The 27,686-nt window shown below is 26.6% G+C and overlaps 4 protein-coding genes across 5 annotated transcripts; 3 read left to right on the forward strand and 1 right to left on the reverse strand.

The window, feature by feature from the left end:
• Positions 1 to 290: 290 nt before the first annotated feature.
• On the reverse strand, positions 291 to 3,927 carry LOC105423212 (Juvenile hormone binding protein 1). Its single transcript, XM_011632887.3, has 5 exons — positions 3,348 to 3,927; positions 2,095 to 2,228; positions 1,490 to 1,662; positions 986 to 1,194; positions 291 to 759 (listed from the first exon to the last, which is right to left on the reverse strand). The coding sequence occupies exons 1-5, from the start codon at positions 3,415 to 3,417 to the stop codon at positions 608 to 610; spliced, it is 738 nt and encodes a 245-aa protein (XP_011631189.2). The 5' UTR covers positions 3,418 to 3,927; the 3' UTR covers positions 291 to 607.
• A 2,987-nt stretch (positions 3,928 to 6,914) lies between these two features.
• Positions 6,915 to 10,673, forward strand: Jhbp16 (Juvenile hormone binding protein 16). The gene is made up of 4 exons (XM_011632888.2): positions 6,915 to 7,316; positions 8,392 to 8,654; positions 8,937 to 9,048; positions 9,457 to 10,673. Exons 1-4 carry the CDS (start codon positions 7,256 to 7,258, stop codon positions 9,750 to 9,752), a joined length of 732 nt encoding a protein of 243 aa, XP_011631190.2. The 5' UTR covers positions 6,915 to 7,255; the 3' UTR covers positions 9,753 to 10,673.
• A 1,472-nt stretch (positions 10,674 to 12,145) lies between these two features.
• On the forward strand, positions 12,146 to 16,522 carry Jhbp2 (Juvenile hormone binding protein 2). Of its 2 annotated transcripts, none has more exons than XM_011632889.3 (4): positions 12,146 to 12,439; positions 13,790 to 14,077; positions 15,274 to 15,423; positions 15,804 to 16,522. In XM_011632889.3, exons 1-4 carry the CDS (start codon positions 12,271 to 12,273, stop codon positions 15,953 to 15,955), a joined length of 759 nt encoding a protein of 252 aa, XP_011631191.1. In that variant the 5' UTR covers positions 12,146 to 12,270; the 3' UTR covers positions 15,956 to 16,522. The 2 variants fall into 2 exon arrangements, with proteins under 2 accessions (XP_011631191.1, XP_088928523.1); XM_089072397.1 differs by lacking the exon at positions 12,146 to 12,439 and adding an exon at positions 13,264 to 13,399.
• Positions 16,523 to 21,814: 5,292 nt separating this feature from the next.
• On the forward strand, positions 21,815 to 26,968 carry LOC105423215 (Juvenile hormone binding protein 3). The gene is made up of 4 exons (XM_089072255.1): positions 21,815 to 22,076; positions 23,045 to 23,276; positions 25,281 to 25,426; positions 25,664 to 26,968. Exons 1-4 carry the CDS (start codon positions 21,998 to 22,000, stop codon positions 25,957 to 25,959), a joined length of 753 nt encoding a protein of 250 aa, XP_088928381.1. The 5' UTR covers positions 21,815 to 21,997; the 3' UTR covers positions 25,960 to 26,968.
• The last annotated feature ends 718 nt before the right edge of the window (positions 26,969 to 27,686 follow it).

Genomic DNA, 27,686 nt, shown 5'->3' on the forward strand with positions numbered 1-27,686 from the left:
TATAAATAAATTAAAACAGTTGATTTTTATCATACATTTATATAATAAAATATACATTTGTTTTATTCTAACGATATACCGTTAATTCCATTGTGCGCTAAAAATGCAATACCACATTGAAAACTTAATACCATAGCACTTTATATACCTCTGCTTTACTATGATATAAGCAACAATTATGTATATTATTTAGTATAATATAATATCATATAATATCTTCATCTAGGAGAATTAACGATCAATGAGAATTATCTATTATAATCTTTAAATTTAATTGTTTGTCTCTTTCGGACAACATCTCTGATTATCGAATCAAACAATTAATATTTTTTCCACGAATAAGCAATCAATCACAAAAAATAAAACATAAACATTAACAAATATCAAATCTTGAAAAAAGTGTCAAAACAAAATTAGTTCACTACTTAAAAATTGATAAGCGATTTATGTGCGCCCGCGCATTGTGTTTTTTTTAATTCTAATGTGTGATATATTCTGCTTTTATGCTACAATATATTATTTTCTTTTCGTGCATATTTAAAATCTATCGTTGATTTCAATGAGAGGAAACTAATAATTACTAATGAAAATACGATATAGATATATCTTAAGGTATAAGAAACGATTCCACTGGCACGTGTCGCAACAATTGATTGACAATGCCAGCAAAGAGTGCCGATAATTTTTTCTTTAGCTGCGGTTCCATCAATTTCAACACTTCTTGTCCATTTTCTCGGAGAAAGAGATTGATTGCCTCGGCTGTAAAAATAGAAAACAATATAATGTTAAAAATACACTAATAATAAATATTAAATAAAGTTATATATATTCTAATTATATTATAACCATTTCTGCAATAATATTATTAATACCATAAATTTAATAAATTTATATTTTTAGTTTTATAAATTTAATACTTTTTAGAATGTGTATTTTTATATAATACATGTATACATTATAGAAATTGTTCGTGCAATTTGCTTACTGAGTATTCGATTGTTGTTGAAAATCTTGCTAACTCGCATTTGCACATCTTTCACTCCGAGCACAACATCGAGGTTTTCGACATTTAGATATGTCTTTTCTTCTTGTGATTTTGTTGAAACAGTTCCTCTTACTAACGCTCTAGCATCTCCGAAGCGCGCGTGAAACGTGCCATTTCCACTTGCGGGCAAAATTATTAATACGCCAGAACTGTAAGAATTCAATTTAACAAAATAATGATTTCAGTAAAAATAAATATAAAATAATATAATTATTTAAAGAAAATATTTTTTAAAAAGTTTATTTGACTACAAATTTTATTACTTACAAAAAACGAAACTTACGAAATGCATATTAAGATAAATTCTTTTTCCCAAAAGATATAATTTTTATTCATATACATGTACAGGCTACACGTGGAAAATTATTTTGACACTTCATCTGATTTGCATAATCTTTTTCTTTTCAATGAAAAGAAAGACAGTTACAAATCGAATTGACATACCTGGAATAATGTGCGTCTAGTATAAGGGCCGGTAGTCGCACAATCGCTTGAAAGGGTGACCCGAGTTTGATATCCTCCACCGTATAGTTACTTGCGCCCCTTATATAAAGATCCCGTAATTGAATCTTATAACCGTTCGTACCACCTGTCAGGGAGAGAGTCAGCTCGTCCATCTGTTAGAATATGTAGGATATGATAGCAAATGTAAAATGGAGCAAAGTTAAGACTTTATTAATTCATTATTAAATGCATATTATATTATTAATAAATAATACATTTTATATGGTTTCTGGTTTTAAACAATCTGCACAAGATTTTTTTATGTTATATTTAAGATTTAAGATTTAAGACTTTGAAATATTTCAAACACGTACTCTTACATCATATGTATCTATTTATAACAAAAACAAATTAGAAATAATTAAGATATAAGATATAAGATATAATCCCTTTTCTGCAATATTATAAGTAAAAATTTTGTTTATTTAAAACGCTGTTTTGAAAGAAAATTTGTCGAGGTGAATTGTATTAAATACAACATCAGATACACCTAATATTGCTTGTATTATATTTAATTTAACAGACTGAAAACAGACTGAACTTACACGGAACGGTTCTACTGAAGGCAATTCGATTTCAGGTATTCCAACACTCAAATATGGTCGCAGATGGTGCAGAGCGTCGATCAGACAAGTTATCAATTTCGGATCGCTTTTGGAACATTGCTTTACATATTCAGCTGCGAAAAGAATATTATTACACATGTGTTGAGTTTATATTCACTTCATCATGCGTGCTATTTATTCACATCCATTTTACCGTTCTAAACGCATCGTGATTGCGTAGTTCTTTAAATTATTTTTTTTGTTCTTTATAAAACTAGACAAGTTCTATCGTATAGGTAAAAGCGTCGATGAGTAAAAAGCGTGTTAAACTCTACGCGTTAAAAGTGAAAGTACTATCTCATAATGAAAATGCACTTCAAGAGTAAGTATTGCAAATTGGTACAGTTGCAAAAGATCATTTATGTTACAAGTCTTTTTCCGACGTTTTTTCTAACGCTTTGCAAAATCATACAAAAAAAACGATTAATACGCTTGACGTGTAATGAACAGATTGCATAATTAGATCTCACAATACATAGATACATAGATACTAGATATATATATATATATATATATATATATATATATATATATATATATATACGCTCACATATGTTCAAATATTTCCATTACAAACACAATATTCTATTTTAATTTGTATTTTTTATTTTTTATATTTTATTTTTTTAATGTTAATTTACGAAAAAAATATGTAAATGATAATTTTACGTTAATTACCAAACAGAATTTGCCAATTTAAATAAATTAAACAAATATAGTTTTTTTTAGGTTTATGCTGAACTTTGAACGTATTTCATTACAACATATACCATGGTATTTTCTACGGAAATGAAGATCCGGCCTTCGCGACAGTGCAACATTATTGCGTGCAGAAAATTACACATGACTTGAGTTAAAACAATTTCCATTATTATAAGCAAGTTTTACATATGTCAAAATTATCAATATCAAATTATCAAATTTTTTTCACATTATGCATTACGCATTATATTCGAGGTTTTCATCGATATTACTTTTCTTCTAATTAAATGGTTAATTTATATGGCATGCCTTGTAGTACAATTAAACTGTTTAGCAATAATCAATTACAACAGATCAGTATGGCATTTATTTATTTAAATAATCGCTTCTTGTTACCAAATTCATATATAATGATCTCAATTTTAACATTCAGCGGCAAAGATATTAGAAATGTTAACGTTAATTTTGTGGAGAACGCAGCGATTACTCACGGCTGCTGTCAGAGGAGAGAGTTGCCGTGCATCCAACGACAAGGAGGATGGCCCACAGCTTCTTGGTCATGATTTTTTTCTTAAGATGACGATGATAACAACGAAAGTTTTGAAAAAATTGATTAATCGAAATTCGCGAGATTCACCTCTGTGGTTAAAATTGTATTTTTTTATTGAGGCTAAATACAGGATTTTGTTGCAGCGGCACTAAGGATTACCGGTTATGATGACTAAAGGCACGAATCGCGCGATAAACGGCGCCGTTAGAACAAGACTGGCTATAGACAAGAGGGCATTGACAGATGGCAGATCGTAGCTGCACTCGTGGATACTTTCACTGCCTGCAACATACATGCACCTGCGCCTTCTTCGTCGTCTGCAATGGCAGACGAGTCTTACTCAGACCGTGAAGAGGACTGGACGAAAGTGCCCTAGAAGACTATGCAATGTCTCCGTTATCCTCTGCGTATAAATCATTGGTTTCTGCACGCTCACAGAGAAATTTGCGGCGACGCTTTAATCATGACGAAAGCGTATTGCATTTGCAAATAAACGTTAAAGGTATAGTTTCCTGTAGAGAACAAGTCGACACAGGTACTAAAGAGATCGATAACACAAGTTACAAATTATCCTTTGATTATAGATATTTTCACAATTTGGCAATGTAAAATTTTAGGAAGATATGAGATAATAAATTTTGTATCATATTTATGATAGAAACCATATTTTTTATATATTTTTATTGTTTTTTAAAATTATAAACTTACATTCCATTTTTACTTTAAACCGTTTGATTATTCAAAAATCTATGACATATATAATATTTTTATTAAAGTTTACATGGAAAAATTTAATATTTGGCTTTTACATAAAAATAAATTTTTTTTAAAGAAAAATTGCAAGATATAAATAACTTTTTTCTTTTATTTCGACTAAATAAGTGACTAAGTAAGATGATTGAATTCTTGGAGTGAGTCTGCAAAACTGCGAAGACAGTATTTATGAGGCAACACAATAATCTTACATGCAATGTAAACAACAGGCGACCATGTTAATAAAGTGCAATTGTGGACGCAATGCTATAAGACTACAGTGTACTCTGTATGATGTAACGAGTCATTTGCATTCGACTGCAATTAAGCCGGTTGTATTATGCAATGAGATTTCGGTAAAAAGAATGTATTTCGTGACTTACAATCTGTCATAGACATTTATAATGTCAAAAGATATTCTAATATTATGATATAATATTAGAGAAAATCCTAATTTTTATACAATGCGCTTATCAAAATGTTTAGCATTAATTTTAAAATAAATTTTATCAAAGAACTTAAATTAAAAGAACAAGAGATTATTCTGCTCCTAAACATTTATATTTGTTAAATTTTATTTAACAAATTATAAAGACTATTAATTTTTTATCTTTTTAATAAAATGTTAAAAATTTTGTCAGTGTTTATTATGCTAATATAATATAATAATCTTATAGTATACTAAAGTTCCATAATATATATTCCCAAATATAATATTAATATATGTTAATAATATGTAATATTACTTAATATATATTATAAATATAATATATTTTAAAATATAAATTTACATTTATGAAATTTACATTTATTAGTGATGATAAAAACATATATAAAAATTAGAACAGAAGTATACATAATTGCACAAAAATTTGGATAAATAAATTTTTAATCATAATTTGTTACAATTATGTTGTTCTCTAATTGCGGAATTTTTTTTATCTGTTGACATATATCCGATTTTGAATAAATAAATATATGATCTATTGTAATTTGAGAAAAATAAAATTTGCTGAAATTAAAATTATTTACATATAAATTATATAAATTATATAAATTATTTACATATAAATTATTTACATATAAATTTACAAATATTGAAAGTCTTCCTTAAATTAATTATTCTATTAAATTATGACAAAAAGTAAAATAATTTCTGCAAATCCTCGGATACTTATGATAACCTTTAAAACACGAATGTAAAATGGTTATCTATGTGCAGGAGTTTTCACATTCTTATGTGTAGTACTATGTATAATAAAATAATTATTTCATACATTATGTATAAGATTTTAAAGTTGCTTTCAATAAGATTTTTTAAATAACTTATTATTCTTATAATTATTATTATAGTTATTATTACTCTTATAGTTATTATTATAATTATTATTATTCTTATAGTTATTATTATAGTTATTATTCTTATACTTATTATTCTTATATACTCATTGTTCTTATTTTATTTTATTTTACAATTTTAATGTATTTTATTGACAATACTGCTTAGACCTTGAAAATTTAGAAAGAATTTTTTGTAATTTTAATCTTTTTATCCATTAAACTCATTTAATAATATTAATTTGAGATTATTTCAAATAATTTTTAATAATAATATAAAATATATTAACACGTAATATTCTGAAAAAATGTGCAATTTATAAGAATATTTGAAATATTTATACGAGATTGCAGATATATATATGATTAACTTGTATACCTGGCCGAAATTCGTGGTTAACAAATATAAAAAGGAAAAGATCTTTTAAAAGTATTCTTCTTCTTCGTTATTTTGTATTTTACAAGAACTTGGCCGGGTTTATTTGGGCAAGGTTACCAAAATGATTAGTCTAGTATCTCTTCTTGCCAAGTTGATATCTCCAGCGTGATTTCAGGTTTCGCATTGAAAGTTTAGGTATGAAAACAGTTATAAAGTTATAAATATTTTATATACAGTTATAAAGTTATAAATATTTAAATTCCATATAACAGAAAGTCGAATATAAAAATAATTTTAAATGCTATCTGAATTTAATTTTATGAATAAATTATTTAAATTATTTCAAATAATTAAATAAATTTAAATTAATTTAAATTTAAATTTGATAACCCGAAAATTTATGAAAATGAGTCAGCAAATCCAGTCATCAAATTAATTTTTATTTTTTGAATTCAAATTTCATATAACAAAAAGTCGAATATAAAAATAATTTTAAACGTCGTTATTTGAAATGAAAATTTTACTATAAAAATATAATTTAAGTAAATAAAAATATTAAAATTATCCTTGTAATGTGCAATTATACAAGATATAAAAGTAAAATCTTTGATACGATAACTGTACGCAAAAAAAAAGTATTTTAAATTTAATTACATGTCTTAAATAATCTATTCAAATTTTTCTACCGATTTAACATAATATGGATTATATCAATGATTAAACAAATGATAATATGTTAATACGCATAATATGCATAATATGCTAATATATCAACATAAAATAAACCATATGCAGAAGAAATAATTGCCGTTGCAAAAAGTTAGCTGTCATTAGTTATCCAAATCAATTAGTCTTTCTTTCTCAAATAAACTATAGAAAAATATTTTGAATACAATAGGTTTATCAAGATACTGTACTTTAGGTATTATTCCACAATCGACTGCGAACTTTCCCACTTTTAAGCGCAGTCGGCGATACAATGTTGGGTAATCTGCTGCATAACATGCATTTTCTCTCTTATATATCGTCAATAGGGGGAAGTGGTCCAAATACCACAACAAAGTGAAAGAAAGAGACCTTCTCGTGCCATTTCTTGCTTCCAAGACGTCTCCCTATTTACTTACTCTTAATGTATTTGCTGATGATATTACGTAAAAACTCTACCAAAATTTCATGTCTCGGAACCAGTTCGCTATCTCTTCTCTCAGATGTATCGCAAACATCGGTGAAAGTGCATCGGTACGCGCTTCTCGTCCGCGTAATACCTGCAAAACGAATCCTCGTATCCTTCGTGATCGATAAGTGTTTTCAAAGTGTTTTCTTTTGTGTCATTCAGATTTATCAAGTGGAGAAAAAGAGAGATAAAAATTACAGAAGAAATGCAGCTAAGAGCTTTCTTGATTGTGCTACTGTTACGCGCTTCGGTTGCTGCCAATTTCGGTAAGTAGTAACGCCGGATTTGATTTCGACGATCGCATGTGCAAGTACTCTTGAACATTGATGCTTTCAATGTTCGGTATTGTTATAAAAAATATATTTAAAAAAATGCGAAATTTAATTTCTCTCGAAACTTTCATATTCACTCATATCTTGTAAATCTAGCTTACATTTCTAGATTATATCAAGCAATTTAAAAAGAGCATTACGATAGACGAATATTATTACAAAATATTATTTTTACTTTAGATAAATTACGTTACATCATTTTAAATGTTACATCATTTACACCGTATAAATCAATCAATGTTTAAAATGATATATAAAGATACAATTTTATTGTTATGTTTGATATCAAATTTTGATTAATTTATTAAAATGAAAAAAATTTAATCATGAATTTTATTTCATATTATTATGCTAAAGTTATTATTTTATACTTATTTTATACTTATATAAATGAAGAAAAAGTTTTATCATGAATTTTATATTGCTGTATTATTATTGCTAAAATTTTATACTAATCTAACACAATTTTTAATCTTACAAAATTTAATATTGATATTTTTTAAATAAAATTTTTAAAATTTTGAAAAAATAAATGTATTATATAGAAAATAGTCACATGAAGTTGCGAAAATTTTCTGATGTTCTTATGTAAATTGATATGTGAAATTATTAAAAAAATAAATCAAAATACGTCTTGCTGCAAAAATGGATATGCCGTGTTTGTTGATATATTACATAACGATTTTATTTTGTAATAGAATGTGAAGTGATGTATGAGATGTTCTCAAGGAATATATGCTGCTATCAAAACCAGAATAAGTGAAAGTTTTATTATGTGCGATTACGTGTGTGCATTCAATGTTAATATTAACGTTCAATGTTAAGATGTATCTTTATAATAATTTGTAAACAGTCACGTATATTATAAAATAAATTTATTTCTGTGTCTTCCTAATTTAATCAAAGTAAAATATATTGAAAAGTATTATATTATGTATCACATATTTTCTTTGTGTGATTTATTTTATATTTAATATAAAGTCAATTAATTATCAAATGTTATTTTTAGAGGATAATTTTAAAAATTGTTATCCCAACATGTCGGGTTTCGACGTCTGCGTACGAGAAGGATTGAATGCGATTCGAGGTTATTTTAAAACCGGCCTACCACAATACAATGTACTTCCATTTGATCCCTTTTTTGTAAAAGAGATAACGGCCTCAAGAGGCGTACCAAACTTTGGTTTTACTTTAATTCTTCGAAATGTCACCGAGACCGGATGGTTTACCAGTAAAGTGACAAAATTCGTTTCTGATTTAAAAAATTACAAGGTATACGTATAATTCGTTAATATATTACGTAACATGTAATTTTATATTATTGGGTAATTGATTATTTATTGTATATTGTCGGCACATGTTTTAATTTAGATATGTAGATATTTTATAATAAATACTTTATATTAAAAGTGAGAGAGAATCTATTACAAATGACATGATTGTAATAGATGTATGTTATTTTCCGACATTTAATTTTTCTGGAAAAAAATGTGTAAACAGAAGTAATAGTGTGATGGGCGACGAACTGACTAAACAAAAAATTGCATCAATTAGGTTGTGTACACGCAAAGTTTCCCGGCGAAGATGCTAACGGGTAATTATGAATTTAAAGGTGCATTCTTTAGCTCCACTATAACCAACAGAGGAAAATTCACGCTCGATTTGTGTAAGTGCTATTAGCAAATTTGCATTTGCTTAGTAAATTTACTTCAAATACACAAAAAGACTCCATTAAGACTTCATTAGCATTATTAAAAACTTTTAAACTTTAAAATTTTTTTTTAAATTTCGATTATTGAATATTTATTGAATATTTATTCGATTGTTGAATATTTATTTAAAGATTATTACAAAATCTTTTGATTTCTTGTTGCAGTCATATTTAACATATTTTATCAATATTATAACAAGTACGAGTAATATTTTAAGAGATTAAGATTTTAATTGATTTTTAATATTCAATACAAGTAAATAATTTGCGATTTTTTTGCTATTAATTGCAATATGTTTGTAGTAAAAAAACAAAAGTATTAAAAACATTTATTTGCAATCTTTCTGTTTCTCCTTATTGCAGATGATTTGATACAAATGACAACTGTGACCAAGTTGCCAGGACAAAAAGTGCGGGCTCAAATGGATGTCCAAAGCATCAGAGATTTAAAGCTTCATATTACAAATCTTTTATTTGGCAAGAAATCCTTGGAGAGTATTCTCGATAAAATAATTAATAATACATGGCAGCCGAGTTTTGTAATAACGAGAGGTTTGATTAATGAATTAGTTTCGACTGGCTTTACAGAAATTTTCGATAACGCTTTCCGTAATTTTCCTTTTGAACAAATTTTTAAATCTAAATCTTCTATAAGTTAGATTGATTATAAATTAAAATAGATTACAATTCTACTAACAAAAGAAAAATAATTTTTAATTTCTTTTAATTAATAAGTATTTGAATAAAGAGTGTGTTTGTGGATTTGTAAGTAATATTAAAACATTACGAGGAGAGCGAAATTTATTCGGAATAAATTTCGTTATATTTTTGTTACATATATGAATTATGAATAAATTAACAATTAAAAAATGAATTAACATAAAAATACGTACGCTGTCTTGAATAAATATGCTCTTTTATAATTCGTATATCATTATGTTACATATCTCATAGTGTCGAATAATTATCAAGTAACTCAATACGAATTAACATTTGTATTAATTTATTATATCATATTCCCATGCTAATGTGTTACATTTTTTACTGAGTCCTATAAAGAATGTCAAGCATTTTGATGAGCGCAGAGAGTAGAAGAGTATATTTTTTTTTGTCTCAACAGTTGTTCGCCTTGAGAAACTGCGGTTCTTGACCCTGAATTCTTATAAGAATCTATAGATCACATTGAAACATCGTTGATAAATTAAAAAACATTTTATCTTTATCTTAAATTATTTTGATTTAAGCAGATAAATTGTTAAATGTAAATGTAAATCAGTAATTATATTTTTCTTATCATTCAACTTTAGACATTTTAATAAATACGATTTCTCTCTTAAAACCAGATTCACAATATTTATTAAAGAAAGATACAGGTGAATTTACACACATGTTGAACATACAACATCTAGATATCTAGATTATAATTTTTTTTCTACATATATTTTATACATATATTAGATCATGAAACAGATCTAAAAAAAAATCTGTACATTTTTAAAAGAAATATTAAAAGAAATTTAATCCATTAATCCATCATTTCATTTTAGAAGTATAAAGTTAATTTGACATAAAAAAAGGAAAAAGATATTGTATGCGCTTGAGTGATATATTTAGTTAGATTAAATAATAAATGAGTAATTTAATTAAAGATAAGTAAGATCTTTATCGATTTTTGTAAAAATATACGATAAGAAATACAAAATTTACAAATCGTTATTCCCTATAATCTTTGTTTCTTGGAGTTAATCTGTACAGATCAATCCTTCGATTTCGTTTTTTTCTCACGTTTGAAGACAGGAAGTGCGATTGGCGATCGGCGACGATCTTCCGCGAACATATACGTAAGCAAGTCAGAAACGTGACTCAAAACGAACGTGACGAAGGTGATTAACGGTGTTTAACATTCTCCTACTCTCTTTTCGGCTGTCTTATGACGTTTATTCTGACGTTTTCTCGGACGCTTTCTTTTCTCTATATTTCTTCACTCATTTTTATTGACAATTATTATGTTGGGATTTTAAATTTAAAAACTAATGTGTTAACTAATGTGTTAACGCACTTAAATTACGCAATTTAATAGATTTATCCTGTTGTAATATGTAAATAGATTGTACGAGTATTTGATTTGAGTCACGCAATACACTCGGTTCAATTGTCGGATTTGTTAATTATTACAAGCGGAGAAAACTGCTTTTTCCATGCCCTTTCCAATCATTAAGCATGTGCTACTTTAATATTACTAGATAAAAGAAAAAATTATAAACAAACGTCGGCAATTATTGAGAAAGTAACCGTAATAAATTAATCAATGGGTTTGTTCTCCTTCGGCACCAGGGTCGCTCATTAGAGGAATCTTACGCATAGTTTACTGCGGTTAATTTAAAGTTAACGTTGGTAAAAGTTTCTTCACAAAGTTCCTTCCATGAGATTCACACCGTTTCCTTCGCTTTTTTACGTTCAGGAAAGTTGATTGGCGAAACTTATGGCATGATTTCGCTTATGTTATTGTACGCTATTTAAATCTTAATTAAATTAAAATTTATTTAAATGAAATACATGAATCATAACTTAATTGAAAATTTCAGTGCTATGAGTGCTAATGAGTGGGGGGAAACAATAAGAAATTATCGTATATAAAATTCTAAACAAGTGTAAATATTCTTTTGCTCTGCCATAATTTTGTGTTATCTTCGAGAGCAAATTAAAATTTGCTTAAGTAAAATGTATAAATATAATCATTATTTAATTAACAATTTAAGATCAAAATAATAACAAAATTTTCATTACAGTATACTGTTATACGAAGACAAACATTTTCTTTTTCTCTTCGTTATAACTCTAATTATTTGTAATTCAAACAATGGCGCTCGGTAGCTCCGGAATATTCTGATATAAAACATATCCACACTTTTGCTATTTCATTTTCTTTGCATTTGTGTATTACGTGTATTGAAAGGCGTCAAAGAACACATGGGTCTTGATGTCCCGTTTGATCCTCTTCTTCTTGTTCTTTATTCCCGAGGCCGGCATAGCGGGGGCAATGTCAAGGTAGCTTATAAGGCCTGGCACATCCCTGCTAGCCGATCATTTCTCTTCGAGAAACCTGACCGTTCTACGTAGTGTATATCGACAGATATCAATCAAGTAACGAACAAAAGAAAAAAATATTTATTAGAGATGAGGTATGCTATACTACTGTGTTATACGTGCTCGCTGTTGATCGTCGCTCGGGCCATCGGAAAATATAGGGGGCTAGAATTTTTGGAGCCATGCTCCAAGAACGACCCGAGACTAGAGGCTTGCCTCACCAGAACGGCCAATACGCTTGCCGAACACTTTCGTGAAGGTAAAATGTTCAATATTTAAAACAATCTACACATTTTGTGATCTTGAAATACTTATTTCTTATATAATTTTCTGTAGAAGTCTATAAGATAATAATTACACGTTGTTATCATATGATAAGTGATATCGTTTGATTTTTAAAGTCCAGTTATTTGACCTAATGATGATAGATTCCATATGTCAAAAAACTGTATCTAATTTACTATATAAAATTTTTCTTAAATATTTATTTTAAAACTATATTATGCAATTAAAATCCTTTTATCAATTTTATTCTAAGTTAATTCTATTCGTGTTTATTGTAGATTAAAACTGATATGAATCAAAGCATCTTGGAAGAGTTAAAGTACAGTTGAAGTAAAGTTCAGCTTGCCGTTTCTTGTAGTGTCGAGTGAAGGCTCTGTAGATAGGAATTCGCGGTTTACCGAGATATATTTAAGCGTTGCTTAAGCAAATTATTAGAAATGTCAATAATTTTTGCAAATATTTTATTGTCATATCTATTATATCATCTAATATTTTTTTACATATGTAAAATATAATTTAGAAATTTAAATAAATTAAATGCCTGTTATTAAACGAATATAGAAATATATATAACTTTTAATTAATAGAAATTTTTTATAATAAATGCAAGTAAATAATTGAAGTATTATTAATTATATTATTGTTACAATGATTAATAATATAAAAATAATATAATATATAGTAATTTTAATATATTTATATTTTATTATCTAGAAATTTTGGAAAAGTAATTTTTATTTTAGTTTATTTATATTATAGTTAAAGGCATTGTTAGTGATAAACAATAACAATACTACAAATAATTTGTAAATAAATTGAAAGTTGAAAGTCTGGGACGAACCGGTTCTGTAACCACGTGGTTTTGTTAAAGATTGCAGTACGTTATAACGGTGTATTCGAATGGTCACCCAGTGTCCCACATTCTACTTACATTGTACGTTATTTGTCTGACATACCTGGAGCAATAGCTTTCTTTCAACATACCAGCGAGTAAAAAATCATTTTTAAATACAATAAATTTTTCAAACAAGTTATAAACATGCTGCATAAACATTAAATTTTACACTTGATATTCCTATCTAATTTACTAATTGAAACAGAACATCAAATTGTTTTTGTTGTATTTCATATCATTATGTTATATTATTATTATATTATTATGAAATAATTAAATATGAAAAAGTGTTAAATAAATTAAAAAGAAAAAGATAGAAATAAAAATTTCAATAGAAACATGCAAGATTTATTACAGCAGTTTATGTCATAGTAGTTTATGTCATTTGTGGTGAAGTTACATATTAGTTCTAACTCTTTGCAATTGCAGGTCTACCGCAACTAGGTTATCCAGAAGTAGAACCGATTATCCTAGACGAGTTGCATATCGCGCTTGGAGGTGGTCCGAATGGTTACAGGGCGCAATTCAAAGATATCACAGCAAGAGGAGTTTCCGCTCTGCGAATTACTGGTCTCAGGACAAGGTTGAGTGACGATGAGATCCAATTGCAATTGGCCTTCAGTATTCCCAGAATTAGAGCGGCTGCGAGGTATCGATCCAGTGGAACCTTGATTTTGGTGCAAGCTAGTGGTGCTGGAGATTACTGGGGCGAATACGGTAAGTCTCCTGAAAAAATATAATTAATTAATTTATTTGGTAATGTAATTTATCTATTGCATTATTTATTGTTTCAAAGTATTGTTACTTGAAAATATTATTTTCTAAAAAGGAAAATATTGTTAGTTATATATAATATATTAGTTTATCTCATTGAATCTTAGACCGAAGTGAAATGGCAGCAGTGCAAGTATGTCGTATTAGCAGTAACTTTCACTTGTAAATATAACTTTCAAGTGTATATTCATTGTTAACTTCACTTACTAGTAAATACTTCTGTAGCATAAAACAATTGTTTGAAAATAATAGTATATTATATATATTCATGCATATTTTCAAAATGTTATAGAGATAATGTTTTATTGAGATAATGTTTTATTACAAGTGCACAATGAATTAAGAGTTTCATTATACGAAGCAATAATTCTTAATAATTAGAATTTAATTAGAATTTCACTTAAAGCTATAATAATAGAAATCTTTCGATTTTTGAAATTATAGATCTTTTTAAAATATTTGTAGTAATAAGTTTAGTAATATATTTGTCTCTACTAATGCAAAATAATTTATATATGTGAATTTTAATGATTAATCTAGTTAATTAATTCTATATTATTAAGTATTAATATTATATATTAAACTTTTTACTAGAGAAATTAAATTACTCTATAAATGACAATATTTATTTGTTTATTTATTTGTTGTCAAAAAAATATTCTAAAAGGAACCTGTAAGAATACAACAATACTATTCGCGCCTTTATGAGCGCAACCCGATATACAAATCTTTACCATCTCAATTATATAATTCTGATTCCACTTGATTGTGATTCCACTGATTACACTTATTATTTCTGTTCTCACGTATTAATATTTTATAATAGTTAAAATATTCTTGTTACTATACATTTTAAAAAATATTTGTTAATGATATAAAATGTATATATGTTTTAAATATTTATGAAATATTTACATATAAAGAGTTTATAACTATATAACAATATTAAAAATTAATTTTTAATTAAATTAAATTTATTTAAATAATTTATTGTTCATGATGATCATTATTGAAATAAAGTATGTCAGAATAACAATTTATTGTAATTTATGTAAATTTATTGCCGGTTTCTCAACAAAAACGATATCTCTTCTTTTTTCCCCGACACGATTTTACCAAATTTTTCATTCCTTTTTTAGAGGGTGTCAAGGCTAAGGTCTTCATCAGAGCGAAACCGTTTTTGTACGAGAGTCGTCGTTATCTGAGATTACAACAACTCAAAATGGACTTCAGCGTACAGAATATTAAAATGGGAGTCGAAAACGTGCGCGATTCAAATAGCATACTGTGTAAGTTTTAATTTCATAACAATATTAAAATTATTTATTTTTGTTACAAGTGATTACGTCTATACATATGTGTGTATGCATTTAAAAAGAATAAAAATGTTTGTATTTTTAATAGTACGATGATGTTATAGTTTTTATAATAAAAAATTTTAATACATTTTTGTTGATAAATATAAAAATTTAATAAATAAAAAAAAAGAAAAAATTAAAAAGTTAATTTAAGCTGAATTTAAAAAAAGAGAAATTATGTCATATATGTATATAGAATTAATATATAAAATCTTTTTTGTTAACAATCTTAATAAAATATTTAAAATTTTATGTATAAAAATTTTATTATTCATGAATTCTTATATTCTAATATTATCTTTATTTTATAGTGGCAGCTTTGAATCTCTTTATCAATACAAACAGCCAGGAGTTGTTGAAGGAAATGAAGCCGGATTTGAGAAGGAAACTCGTGCAAGTAATGACAACTTTCGTAGAGAAACTATTTGCCCAGGTGCCATATGACGCATGGATCACAGATTAAATATTCGACCAATAATTGTCGAGAGCAAAACCCGACGTCACCACGTCATCGGTGCACTTGAACTGCGACGTGAGACTTGACGCATGAGAAAAAGAACTCTTATTTTGTGTCATCTTCGAGATAGATTGAAGACTCCGATACAAAATTTACAATGAAAATCACGGACAAATATGTCGATTATTTTTAACCGGAATTTCCAAGTGTTGAGAAAAAATTCGCACATAACGAACAATAGTTTTTTTTAATCTAGTGCGTAGTAGATTATCTGTAAAGTAATCTGCGGAGGTTAAACACTATGGTTATGCCACATACATGATACAGGGTATTTTGTATGAAACTCTTCAGAACTTGAAGCAAATATTTTTCAAAAATACTGAACTTTGTTATTTTTTTTTATAAAGGTGTTATTTAAAACGTAATTATATGGAAATATTTGCGGGGAAAATTAAAAAAATTTGAGCTTGAGAGTTTTGCAAATCAATAACAAATACAATAATATATACATATTAATTTAGAAAAAATATTAATTGCGCATAATTTATAATAAAATCATCTTATTATTAAAAATGGTTTGTTATGATTATTTATTTAATCTTTTCTTCATTAGTAGTATCGAAAAAAATACTCAATTAATCATCTCAAAGCATTTTATGTAATGATGAATAAATGAATAATATGGCGTATAACATGTTTAAATTATGATGTACTTTTATTATTATTTAACGTCATACACGTGGATTTATTAAAGCAAAATTAAATAATTTGTTAAAATAAAATATGTGTATAATGTATATAATTATATAAATACACAATTTTACATACAATTATATATATATATTTGGTTCCTATATTACATTATTTAGTTTCTTTTTTTTTTAATACTTATTAAGTAAAATCAATATTGTTAAATTATCAAAATAATTGCTTGCTTAGCCAATTAAATTTTATGGTTACACTTTCTTTTACAATATATTAAAGCACCTAATTTCAAAATTTTTACTTTTCTATTACATTATTAAGTTTTATTTTATAAATTTCAATTAATACAAAAATTTTAAATTAGCGCATATATATGTTTGCATAAAAATTATTCACAGAATTCATATTTTGCTATAGCAAATTCTTCGTAGAAAAATCTCTTATTTCAATATATTCGCAAGAACGGATGATATTGGATAAATAAAAACGCAATTCGGCTATGAATTTTTCCACTTTAGCGAAACTACGTCATTTAAATTCCTATTACTGCAATAATGAATGACAGTAACATGACAAATGAACGTCAACGAGGAGCTTTGAAAATCCTGGACTAGCACAATTATCGGATAATATAAATGACATCTTAAATGAAATTATCGATCATTTCATGCATAAATCATATTTTTAAAAGGCCTGTAAATAAATATCGAATAATATGTTTCGAGACACACACACACACACACACACACACACACACACACACACACACACACGATTCGTTTATAAGTAAAGAAATTAAAATTTGGATGTTCTATATAACCATGTGTCCTTTTTCATTTATTGCCTCTTTTTATTCATATATATAAATCATAGTGTCTAGTATCTAATACTATAACTTTGCGCAAATATATTAATATAATTGTTTGTTTTATCTAGAATTGATATGTTCTATGCAAACTTTATGTGCAATTATATGTAAAAAGAATTGTTTTGAATATCAATAGATTTAACAAGTGAGAAACAACTTATATGAGGCTACAAATGGAAAAATAATAACAACAAAATAGTGATTCTAAAATACAAGAAAATTATAATGCAACATCATTATCTTCAAATTAAATCATTTTTTCTAGGAATTCTGTTAAACAAATACACTATCCTTGTGGCGGCTAATAAATATAGTAAGTCTAGTCATTTCATTAACAATTCGTTTCCTCCTTCCAACAAAAAGTTACACGCTTAGACATTTGTGTCAAAGATCGCAATTTGAATAAATTTATAATGTGATATAGTATTACTTCAAGATATTGACGTAAAGCATAGAATTATTTTTTAAATATAAAAAATTAATATGTAATAAACTAATATTAAACATTATATCTATGTTTAGATATACATATATAGAGATATGATTTTTATGTTTTTTTACAATTGTTATAATTGTTTACAATTGTCATGTTTGCTATTATAAGTAGCATAATCTTTTTGTACAATTTGCATAAAAATTTTTATTTTTTAATTATCAGCAAAATTTATGACAACAAATTTTTTGGATGAGAATCGTGAACTTTAATTTTTCCAACACTTTAATATTCAGTAAATAATATTAACATCCAAAACGTAAAACGTGTGTATACGATAGATACGATTACTTTATTTGCGTTCTCTCACAGGAAACCGATCATCATGAAGCGCATCTCGACGCGAGGTCGAAGCCACCTTGCTCACTACGTAAATACGCTCTTATGTCAACGTTACGTCTTCCCTATTATCAAAGTAAAATCGCAATACCAATGATTACGCTTGCTCTGATGCGTGGGATCGGTATCTGAATTTATTTTGCTGAGTGGGCGGCGCGAGATCATTTGTGCTACTGAAATTATTAAGTCGGATAGAAGCCGAAAATTATACATCATACAATCGTATTTTATACGCCTGCTTTTTGATAATTGATAGCTTTGTTTGCTTTGTTGAAAATAATCTTCCAAAATAAAAATTCCTGTTTCAAAAGATACTTTATTGTTCGACTTACACTATAAAAGTATAAAAGATTCGTAAATCATACGATAAAGCTATTTATTTACAAGATAAAATTTATGTAGAAAATTTGTGATATTATCAATTGATTTTCAACTTTCGTCGAAATTGCAAAGACATTTGTCTGATATATTTCAAACAGAAATGAAGAATATTATGTCATAGTAAATATGTAGAAGAAAAAGATCTAACTTACACACACACACACACACACACACACACACACACACACACACACACACACAAAATAACAAAGTTAAGTATAAGTTTTAAAACATAAATAAATATTGTTGCTAAAAATATATAATGTGAAATATATAATATACTATCTAGTTTCTTAAAAGAAAATAATTTACTAAAATATTTGCATACGAATAGTTATTAAAAAGTTTATTTGAATAAATAAAATAAAATAGAGATAATTAATAACAAAGTAAATAAATTCTTCTTCTTTTTTTCTTCAGTTTGATTTTACTTATCTTGTTAATATCTAAGTAAATATTTAAAAAAATTCTTAGATTATGACACATTTATATTTTGTTTCAAATATTTGATATTTTTACCAATGAACAAAATAACGATCACATGTTGATGCCTGACAAGCATCCAGTCGACGAGCATTATGTCAGAGCTCTGATAACTCCAATGATTCTTTTGAGTTGATGGATGACCACCAATTATGACGTTTTTACTAATCCTAGTCGGCTGCTCGTAAACGCGTAAACAATCATTCTCGTATGCCCGGAAGTTACACTCCCGCTTGCAGAAACTTCTTATATTGCGTTTCAGCATCTCTCAAACATATGTGATTTGCAAGAATCTAGATTTTTCAATTTATTAATTTATTACAAAATGCAAGACATATCGAAATGTATTAATAAATAATTGAAAAGTATTAAATTGTATATTAATATTAATTTAATACTTAAAATTTAAATAATTTTGTATTTTAATATATTTATTATATTTTAACATAATTTTTATATATTTATATTAAATATCTAATTTTATTAAAGCAAAAGTTGGAAAGTTTAGACAATAATTAAGAACAAGAATTATTTGATGATCAGAAAATTTTTTTTTATTATATTAAAACATTCAAAAACTTTCAAAATTTATTATTTGCAACGATCTAAAATATTAAGCTTTGCTATGATTGCGATGTAAACATTGATTCTTATATATTAGCGCACATTTTTTTAGTTTTAGAAAAAAATAATAAAAATCTTTACCTTTTATGTATTTATTTCTATCGATTCGTAAAACTCATCACGCATTCTCGACTACGTGTTTCTCTGGTACGCATGCATAATCGCACCAATGGTCAAACAGCAACGTCTTTTGTCTGTCCATTGCGTAATATATGTGGACAGTATCTTGAAACATTTATCTTTTAATTTTATTGATTAAAAAGCTATTTTTTTTACAAAAAAAACCTAAAACGAAATTATGATGACAGATACAGCAATAAAAAATTTTTTTATATTTTACGATTATTACGAATTATTAAAAAATAGTTTAATTTATTATCGAAATATATGTATTTTTTTTCTGATTATTTATAATGAAGTAGTAGAGTCTGAAAGGAATGATGTAAATTCTTAAATTTAGAAACTGATAGAAACAAGAAATCAAGATCGAAAAAATAAAAGAAGTATTAACATTATTTCTATTTGTTTCGGAAACTTTATTATGATTTATTATAATAAGAGGTGAGAAAGGGGGTCAGTGACCATTATTTCGTTTACAATTGCGTGTTCTAAAATGCGCAGAGCGTTCTGTTTGGTGTATAATGGCGTCTTTGCATGATGTTCGTCGAGCGAATTACGAAATCACGATATGCCTCAGGACTACTCAATTTCCAAATTTACTTGTCGCAAAAAAGTTTTAAAATCGACTCGATTAATTTTTTTTCGGAAACATATATTTTATTTCTTCAAATATATTATTCTTCATACATTTGACAGATTACAGTGCTAGTAGCAAATATAGCAAATAAAGCATTTTTAAGAAATAAAACTGTATTATATTTTATCAATTTCACCAATTAAATAATAATAATACTAGATTTAAAATAAACAGTATACAACTAATATAAAAATTCTGTGCGCCAAAGATTTTTAATTTTAAATTTATTTTATAGTAAACTTCCAAAAGGACATGCGTCAAAGACGATTGTCATGTAAATAATATATATAAATTTATTAAACAAATGTCAAATTTTTAAAAGATTTAAAAAAAAGAATTATTGTAAATAGTAAAAAATCAGAAGCTATAAAAAAATATAAAACTTAAGATATATATACATTTTAAAAATCGTGTATTAACGGAAAAGCAAATTGGCAAGAAAAAATGTTTAAATTTTTAAATAGATAAAAAATAAAAATAGATTTCCATTTTTTTACATTTGCAACATTTTTTATTGATCATAACAAAGAAATAGTCTGCTGAAGTTAAACATATTAGGCAGCTTTAGTTTCTTATTGAAACTAACGTTTATATTAATACAGATACATAATTTGATTGTGCTACAATGTTTGAGATAATTTGTAAATTTCTATAAGTTTTCGCTAATCTGTGTAAGACCTGTTACTTTGTTATAAAAATTAGTTTTGTAATTGTATAATAAAAATTATGTAAGTATGAATATAATCACGTATAACTTATAATCTTACAATACGCGCTGCTAAAACTTGAGCATTCTCATTTCAGAAATATCTGTAAAAATCTTTAAATTCTATTTACGAAAGAACAATTTATAATTGATTATTTATTAACAATTCTTATGTAAAATATCTTCCCAGGCTCTTGATCAGATGTTTCTCTCAACTCCTTGTTGTCTTTTCTTTGCTTTTAGTAGAAGTCTATGAAGAACAAAGTTGAGGCAATATCCGCGGCATCGTTTTATAAAAAGGAGTATTAGAGACTGTCATCGCCTTGATAATACGCATGTGTGTTCGCGACAAGATCTACTTGCGCCTGTACATTCTCGAGTTCTCGCGATCTATACGTGTATGTTTTTCTTGCAAATACCTAGAGGCAGATATCATCTAGGTAACAATAATGGCTTTCGTTTCGTTTGTGGCGGGTGGCATGTTGGAGAAGGAGAGATGGTAGCTGTTATAAGACGTTCAGATTGTCATCCAGAACATTTCCATCTCCGACCATCCTCGGATCGTCCGTCGCTGTGGGTTCTCGGTCGGCCAGCAACCCCCCCATCGTCGAGTTTCGAGTCCAGGCATCCACAGCCCGAAAGGCACTTTGTTGAGCTTCCTGTTTGCACATTTTCTATTTCCTTTGTGAAAAATGGCATCAGCGAAGGCAACGTTTATCGCGATCCTATTGGCCGTAGCGACGATCGGTGTGGTAGCTGCACGAGATATACGTAAGTAAAATTACACACATAAGATTTAACAATGCAATAATACTTATATTTCTATCATTTGTATTCAAATATTAATAAGTTAAATATTAATAAGTTAAATTGGATAATTATTTGAAAGTGAGTACTTCTAAATTTTATCTGTCTTATAGGCTTGTATATTGGTATATTGGTATGTTAATATAATTAGTATCATTAATATTGTAAAAATAAGTCCTATCACACATCTAAATACTAAAGTCTAAGTACTAAAAGTCACTGGTTTGATATTTATTAGTCATTAATATTTATTAGCACAGTCTTAATATTAGCATTAAAGTATACTTAAGTTAAATTTATGTTCCGTTATCAGGTATTATTAAAATATCTACAGATATTAAGATATTTTTAGACAATTTTTTTATTTATATTAAAAATTAAATTTTATTTAATTTTTTGCGTTTAAATAATTTGCGTTTATATAATAAAATATTTTTTTCTTATACATATACATGCATGGCATGAACGTGCATACACATACGCATTTAAAAAATTTTTTTTTTTACAAAATCAATGTATTTAAAAAAACAAATTTTTATCATTTGTTCTTTGTTCAGATATGTTTGATATAATAATTTCAAATTTTGTTATACATTTTTTCTGTTCTAAGTATTAAGAAAGGAAGATAAAAAGGACAAAAACTGGCCTAGAAATGCTTTTTATAAATTAACTTTATATTATACATTGACGTAAATGTATTTCGATATTGAATATAAATATTAAATACGACTTGACATAGGTCATATAAATGCATTATTAAAGAAGTGTTACGCAATGAACTCGTGTATTTATAAATATAAATCAAGCGCAGATTGATACTAATCTTTCTAGTAATAGTTCTATTAAATATCTATTATCTTCAAGCGTGCGAGCGCGCGCGCCGTTTTTTTACAATTATATTGATTATCTGATGAGTTCTAATGTGTTTGCAGCCGAGTTCCTGCATATTTGCCAGACGAATGAACCACACTATGAGACATGTATCAAAAATAGCATCGAGCATTTGAAGCCGTATCTTAAGACAGGTGTACCGGAATACAACATTCCGTCATTGGAGCCTCTCAAATTAAAAAAATTAATATTCGCTCCAACAAATAGCATACGAGTAATGGCAAGCGATATCAACGTTAATGGTGCCAGTAACTTTGAAATTAACAAAGTGAAGTAAGTATAAAAAATAATACACATTTAATAATAATATGTTTATTATAAAACTTGCAAAAAATAATTAATTAATATATCGTGTAGTATGCTGTGACGTATTTGTAAAATTTTACTAGGAACGCTTGTATATATATATATATATATGTATACACAATAATTTTTTTATAATTACAAATAAGATTTTTTTAATTAATTTAGCGTCGCTGATCTATAAATAATAATACCAAATAAATTTGATACTTATAAAATGTAATGATAATATCCTTTTTGCAATTTTTGCTATTATATATCTCGATAATTATAAAATTTAGTTGAAAATTTGGATTTTAATCTGTTAAATAAAATATTATTTATCTCTTTTTATTTCTTGAATTGAGATGGTTTATATCTTTCTAAAAGAATAACATGGTATTCAAAATAAGTGATGTAATGAGATTTAAATTATTGAAATTTCACAAAACACGCACTTGTGTTTCTATTTTGGATTTCCGCGGTTATGTGACAAATAATATTTAGATAACAATGACATCGCTTTGCACGAAATTTTAGATCATAAACTATTTATAATATTAAATTGATAAAGCCACACTGTATCTCTGCTTGACAATCAATCTAATTAGATTACGTAAGATTACAAAAAAATGAGTTTATACATATGATATTTTTGATATTCATTGATTTGTGACATACGCTGACCGGTAATTTGTTAACAGTGACATCATATATGAATACCGAATGTGAAAAAAGTATCAAAATTTTTAAATACAAATAGATATTTTTGCAAAATAATAAATTTTTACTAAAAGTTTTACAATTCTAAATAATAAGCATAACATATACTACAAGTTTTTTTATATATAATACGTTATTTATGGAATATCATTAATGTTATTGATATATTTTTAAAACTATTTTATAAATAATCTTTTTAATATAATTCCCATAATTCCATCTTCAATAATCTTATTTACAGTATTATCATGCATTTTACTTCAATATTATCATGCATAGAATAATGAGATAAATTGATTGGTTCAAAGCGCATAATTGCATTTAAGAAAAAATATGCAATTTGCTATGTGCAATTGAGGAACGAACGCTATGTCGTTTGTATTCCGCGCATAGATGACCGTGACACGAACACTCAAAATGCGTTTACCACGCATCGACAATAAAAAAGGAAAAATAAAGATGTACAATCGATAAAGACCAGAAAATCAAACGGAAACGGCAATAGCCTGGGCAATAGCCTCTTGTTACATTGTAACATGCAAAATTTAAAAGGATTCTTGTAAAACAATACATGCGCTGAGAAAGAAATAGAAAAAGAAAGACAAAACTTACAATTGGCGTTGTAATAATGCAGACAATAAAAGAAGGTCGATGCCATGCATTGAAATTGTTAATTATCATTAATGACTTCCCACGTGTGGGAACTACAAAGGAAAAGCTTACTAATCCATTGACAATTTATTATGTACCAAGATATTCATAAATAAAATGCACATACAGTACTAATTGTGACATCATTATGCATATTTGTGTGATATCGAAAGTCTTGACAATGAAAACTTACTACAACATAATCTTTTAACAATTAAGCATAATTTATTGCTTGTAATTTTGTAATAATCGCTAGCGTTGTTAATTAAAGTTTCACATTGTGTAGGAGATTACAGGAGGTTATTACAGAACGCACAGAATATGGCGATGCAGTCGTAACAATAGCTTCAACAAACTTTGACACAATACGCGTAAAGTGTAATTTCTATATCGGTTTCAAGTTGAAATTAACTGAGATACACAAAATAAAAATCTCGTTTCATTATTTTATCAAAATTCGTGTTACAAATTATTAATAATTGAATTGTAAATGGACATTATACTGGCACAAATGTAATTGTTACTTAGAAAAATATTATGAGCATTCAATAAATATCTTTAGTTAATTAGTTTTTTTTATGTTTGTTATCATTTTATAATATTACTATTTGTTTCTTTAAGATTGGACTTTAATACCCTGCAGTTCTTGGTGGATGTTGCATTACCAAATATCCAGGTTGAAGGGAAATATGAGATCGATGGCAAAGTATTATTACTTCCGATTCGCGGATCTGGTCCGATGTTCGGCAACTTCTCAAACTGCATAGGTATCTGCTATAAAAATTATCATTCACTATATACTGTATTAATATCAAACACCAATAATGACGAGCACTTAAATTGTTTTTTGCAAGAATTTGAAAGATTTCTAGTAATTAATAACATATAATTTGTATATTATTATAAACAATATTTTGCCATTAATGTATGATAATATTATGACATCATTTGCAATAATAACTTTACATTCGACTTATTCATCTCGTAAAATCTCAACTTTCCAGGCGCATGTAAAATACAGATTGCGAAATATCTTGATGAGAACGGCGAAGAGAAGATACGCATCATCGATTTCAGGATGAAAATCTCAGTGGGCAAAGGTACGCTAAAGCTAGACAACTTGTTTGGCGGCGAACAAGTTCTTGGAGACGTCATCAATTCGGCAATCAACAACAACTTCGATTTATTTATGAAAGAATTCTTGCCACTCGTGGAAAAAGCACTATCGGATGCATTTCAAAATATCGCTGACAATATTATTCAACAATTTACATTCGCCAAGCTCTTCCCTGGTGCATAAATCGATGATCCAGACAATTGGGCGGGCTGGAAAATACACATTAAATAGGAGGATCTATTGCGAAATAAAAACAATAGAATAAACTAGAGAAATTTATTGCTACTTTCCGTTACATCGAATCTTTTTTGAGAAATTGCACATGTGCATATTCGGCTAAGATTCGCATCAACTTGGTGAATTTGTTGCGATTTTGTGCGGATATGGAGATTCAGCCTAATTAACACTAAATTGAAATTCTGCTTCGGTAAAAAGTAGTGGATAATAGAATTAAATCAAGATCATGGAACGATCTTGATGTTATTGATGTTATTTCTAAATAATTATAACAAAAAAAACGCTAATAATTTATGTTTAAATAAAAGTAATTGATAAATTTGATATAAAATCTTTTAATATTTACAAGATTGATTTAACTATTTTATATTGTTACAAAATTAAAGCGGCATGAATTAGTCGAGTGTTTGCGCAATGCTAATACTTAAAAAGAGTAATGATGTTTTTCAAATAATTTTTAAACAAAATAGAAGTATCATTATCCAAAAATTAGAAAAATATTTTTATTTATTCATTCGTTTTATCAAATTTCATTTTATCATATAAAATCTTTTAAAAATACAATTTTTGGATTTATTATCATGATTATCATAAATGCGAAAAAAAATAAGTTACTAACAAGCGCCTAAAATTAGATTTAGAAATCTTTAATTAATTAAAATCAAATATTTCTTTGCAAATTTGTTAATAGAATATTATATAACAGAGTTTTTTCTTTAATTGACTCGACGCGATTGAAATCTCGAAATAAGTATCGGTATAAAAATATTACTTATCGACGCATAATAAACAGTGTACTCTACAAAGCAAATCTAATCTGCCTCTTACTTATCAACAAATAATAATTGTTTATGGTAATATTTAATTTCATAATATTAACGAGTACCGATATTGGTGAATTCAATGCGTTACGAATTGTTATATTAAATATATAAATACATTATAGTTACTTATTTATAATAATATATAAATACATTATTGTTTCTTTCATATTTTACTTCCCAAATTTATTATAATTTGTATGCAAAATAATTTACAAATTTATAGAATTTTTGTAATATTTTATAAAGTAATGTCTTAAGTAATATATTATATATTTTATTACAATAGCAGTTACCAATTTATTTTGCAAATTGTAATATTTTTAATTGTAATTATTTATATATATAATTATATATAATTATAATTATATACATTTTAAAATATGAAACAATACATTTAATTTAGTAAATATATTTTTACTAATTCTGTTGCATCAAAGTAAATAAACAAAATATTATAAATAAGTAAATTTTTTACATTAAATTCATTTTAATTTATAATTCTTCTTTTTCTTTCTCTTTTATATATAAAAGAAAAAGATGCCTCTTCTTCTATATATAGGCTTAAAGTTTGTTTTTAATTTAAAATTCGAATTGTAAAATTTGATGCAAATTATGGATTATCAAAATGTATTTAAAATAGTATTTTTAACAAATTTATTCAAATTTTTTTCTGTAAAAGAATAATGTATTTTAAATATAAGTGTAGAGAATTAATATTATATTGCTATTAGGAGAAATCGAGTAGAATCGAGTAGAATCGAGTAACAAATAAACATAAGAACAAATAAACATAAGTGTTTATATATATTTTTTATGTAAAATACGCAAATAAATTTCATCGAAGAAATG

The sequence above is a fragment of the Pogonomyrmex barbatus genome, unplaced genomic scaffold, assembly GCF_055798465.1.
Source record: "Pogonomyrmex barbatus isolate J1 unplaced genomic scaffold, ASM5579846v1 scaffold13, whole genome shotgun sequence".
In the NCBI taxonomy this organism is placed as follows: Eukaryota; Metazoa; Arthropoda; class Insecta; order Hymenoptera; family Formicidae; genus Pogonomyrmex; species Pogonomyrmex barbatus.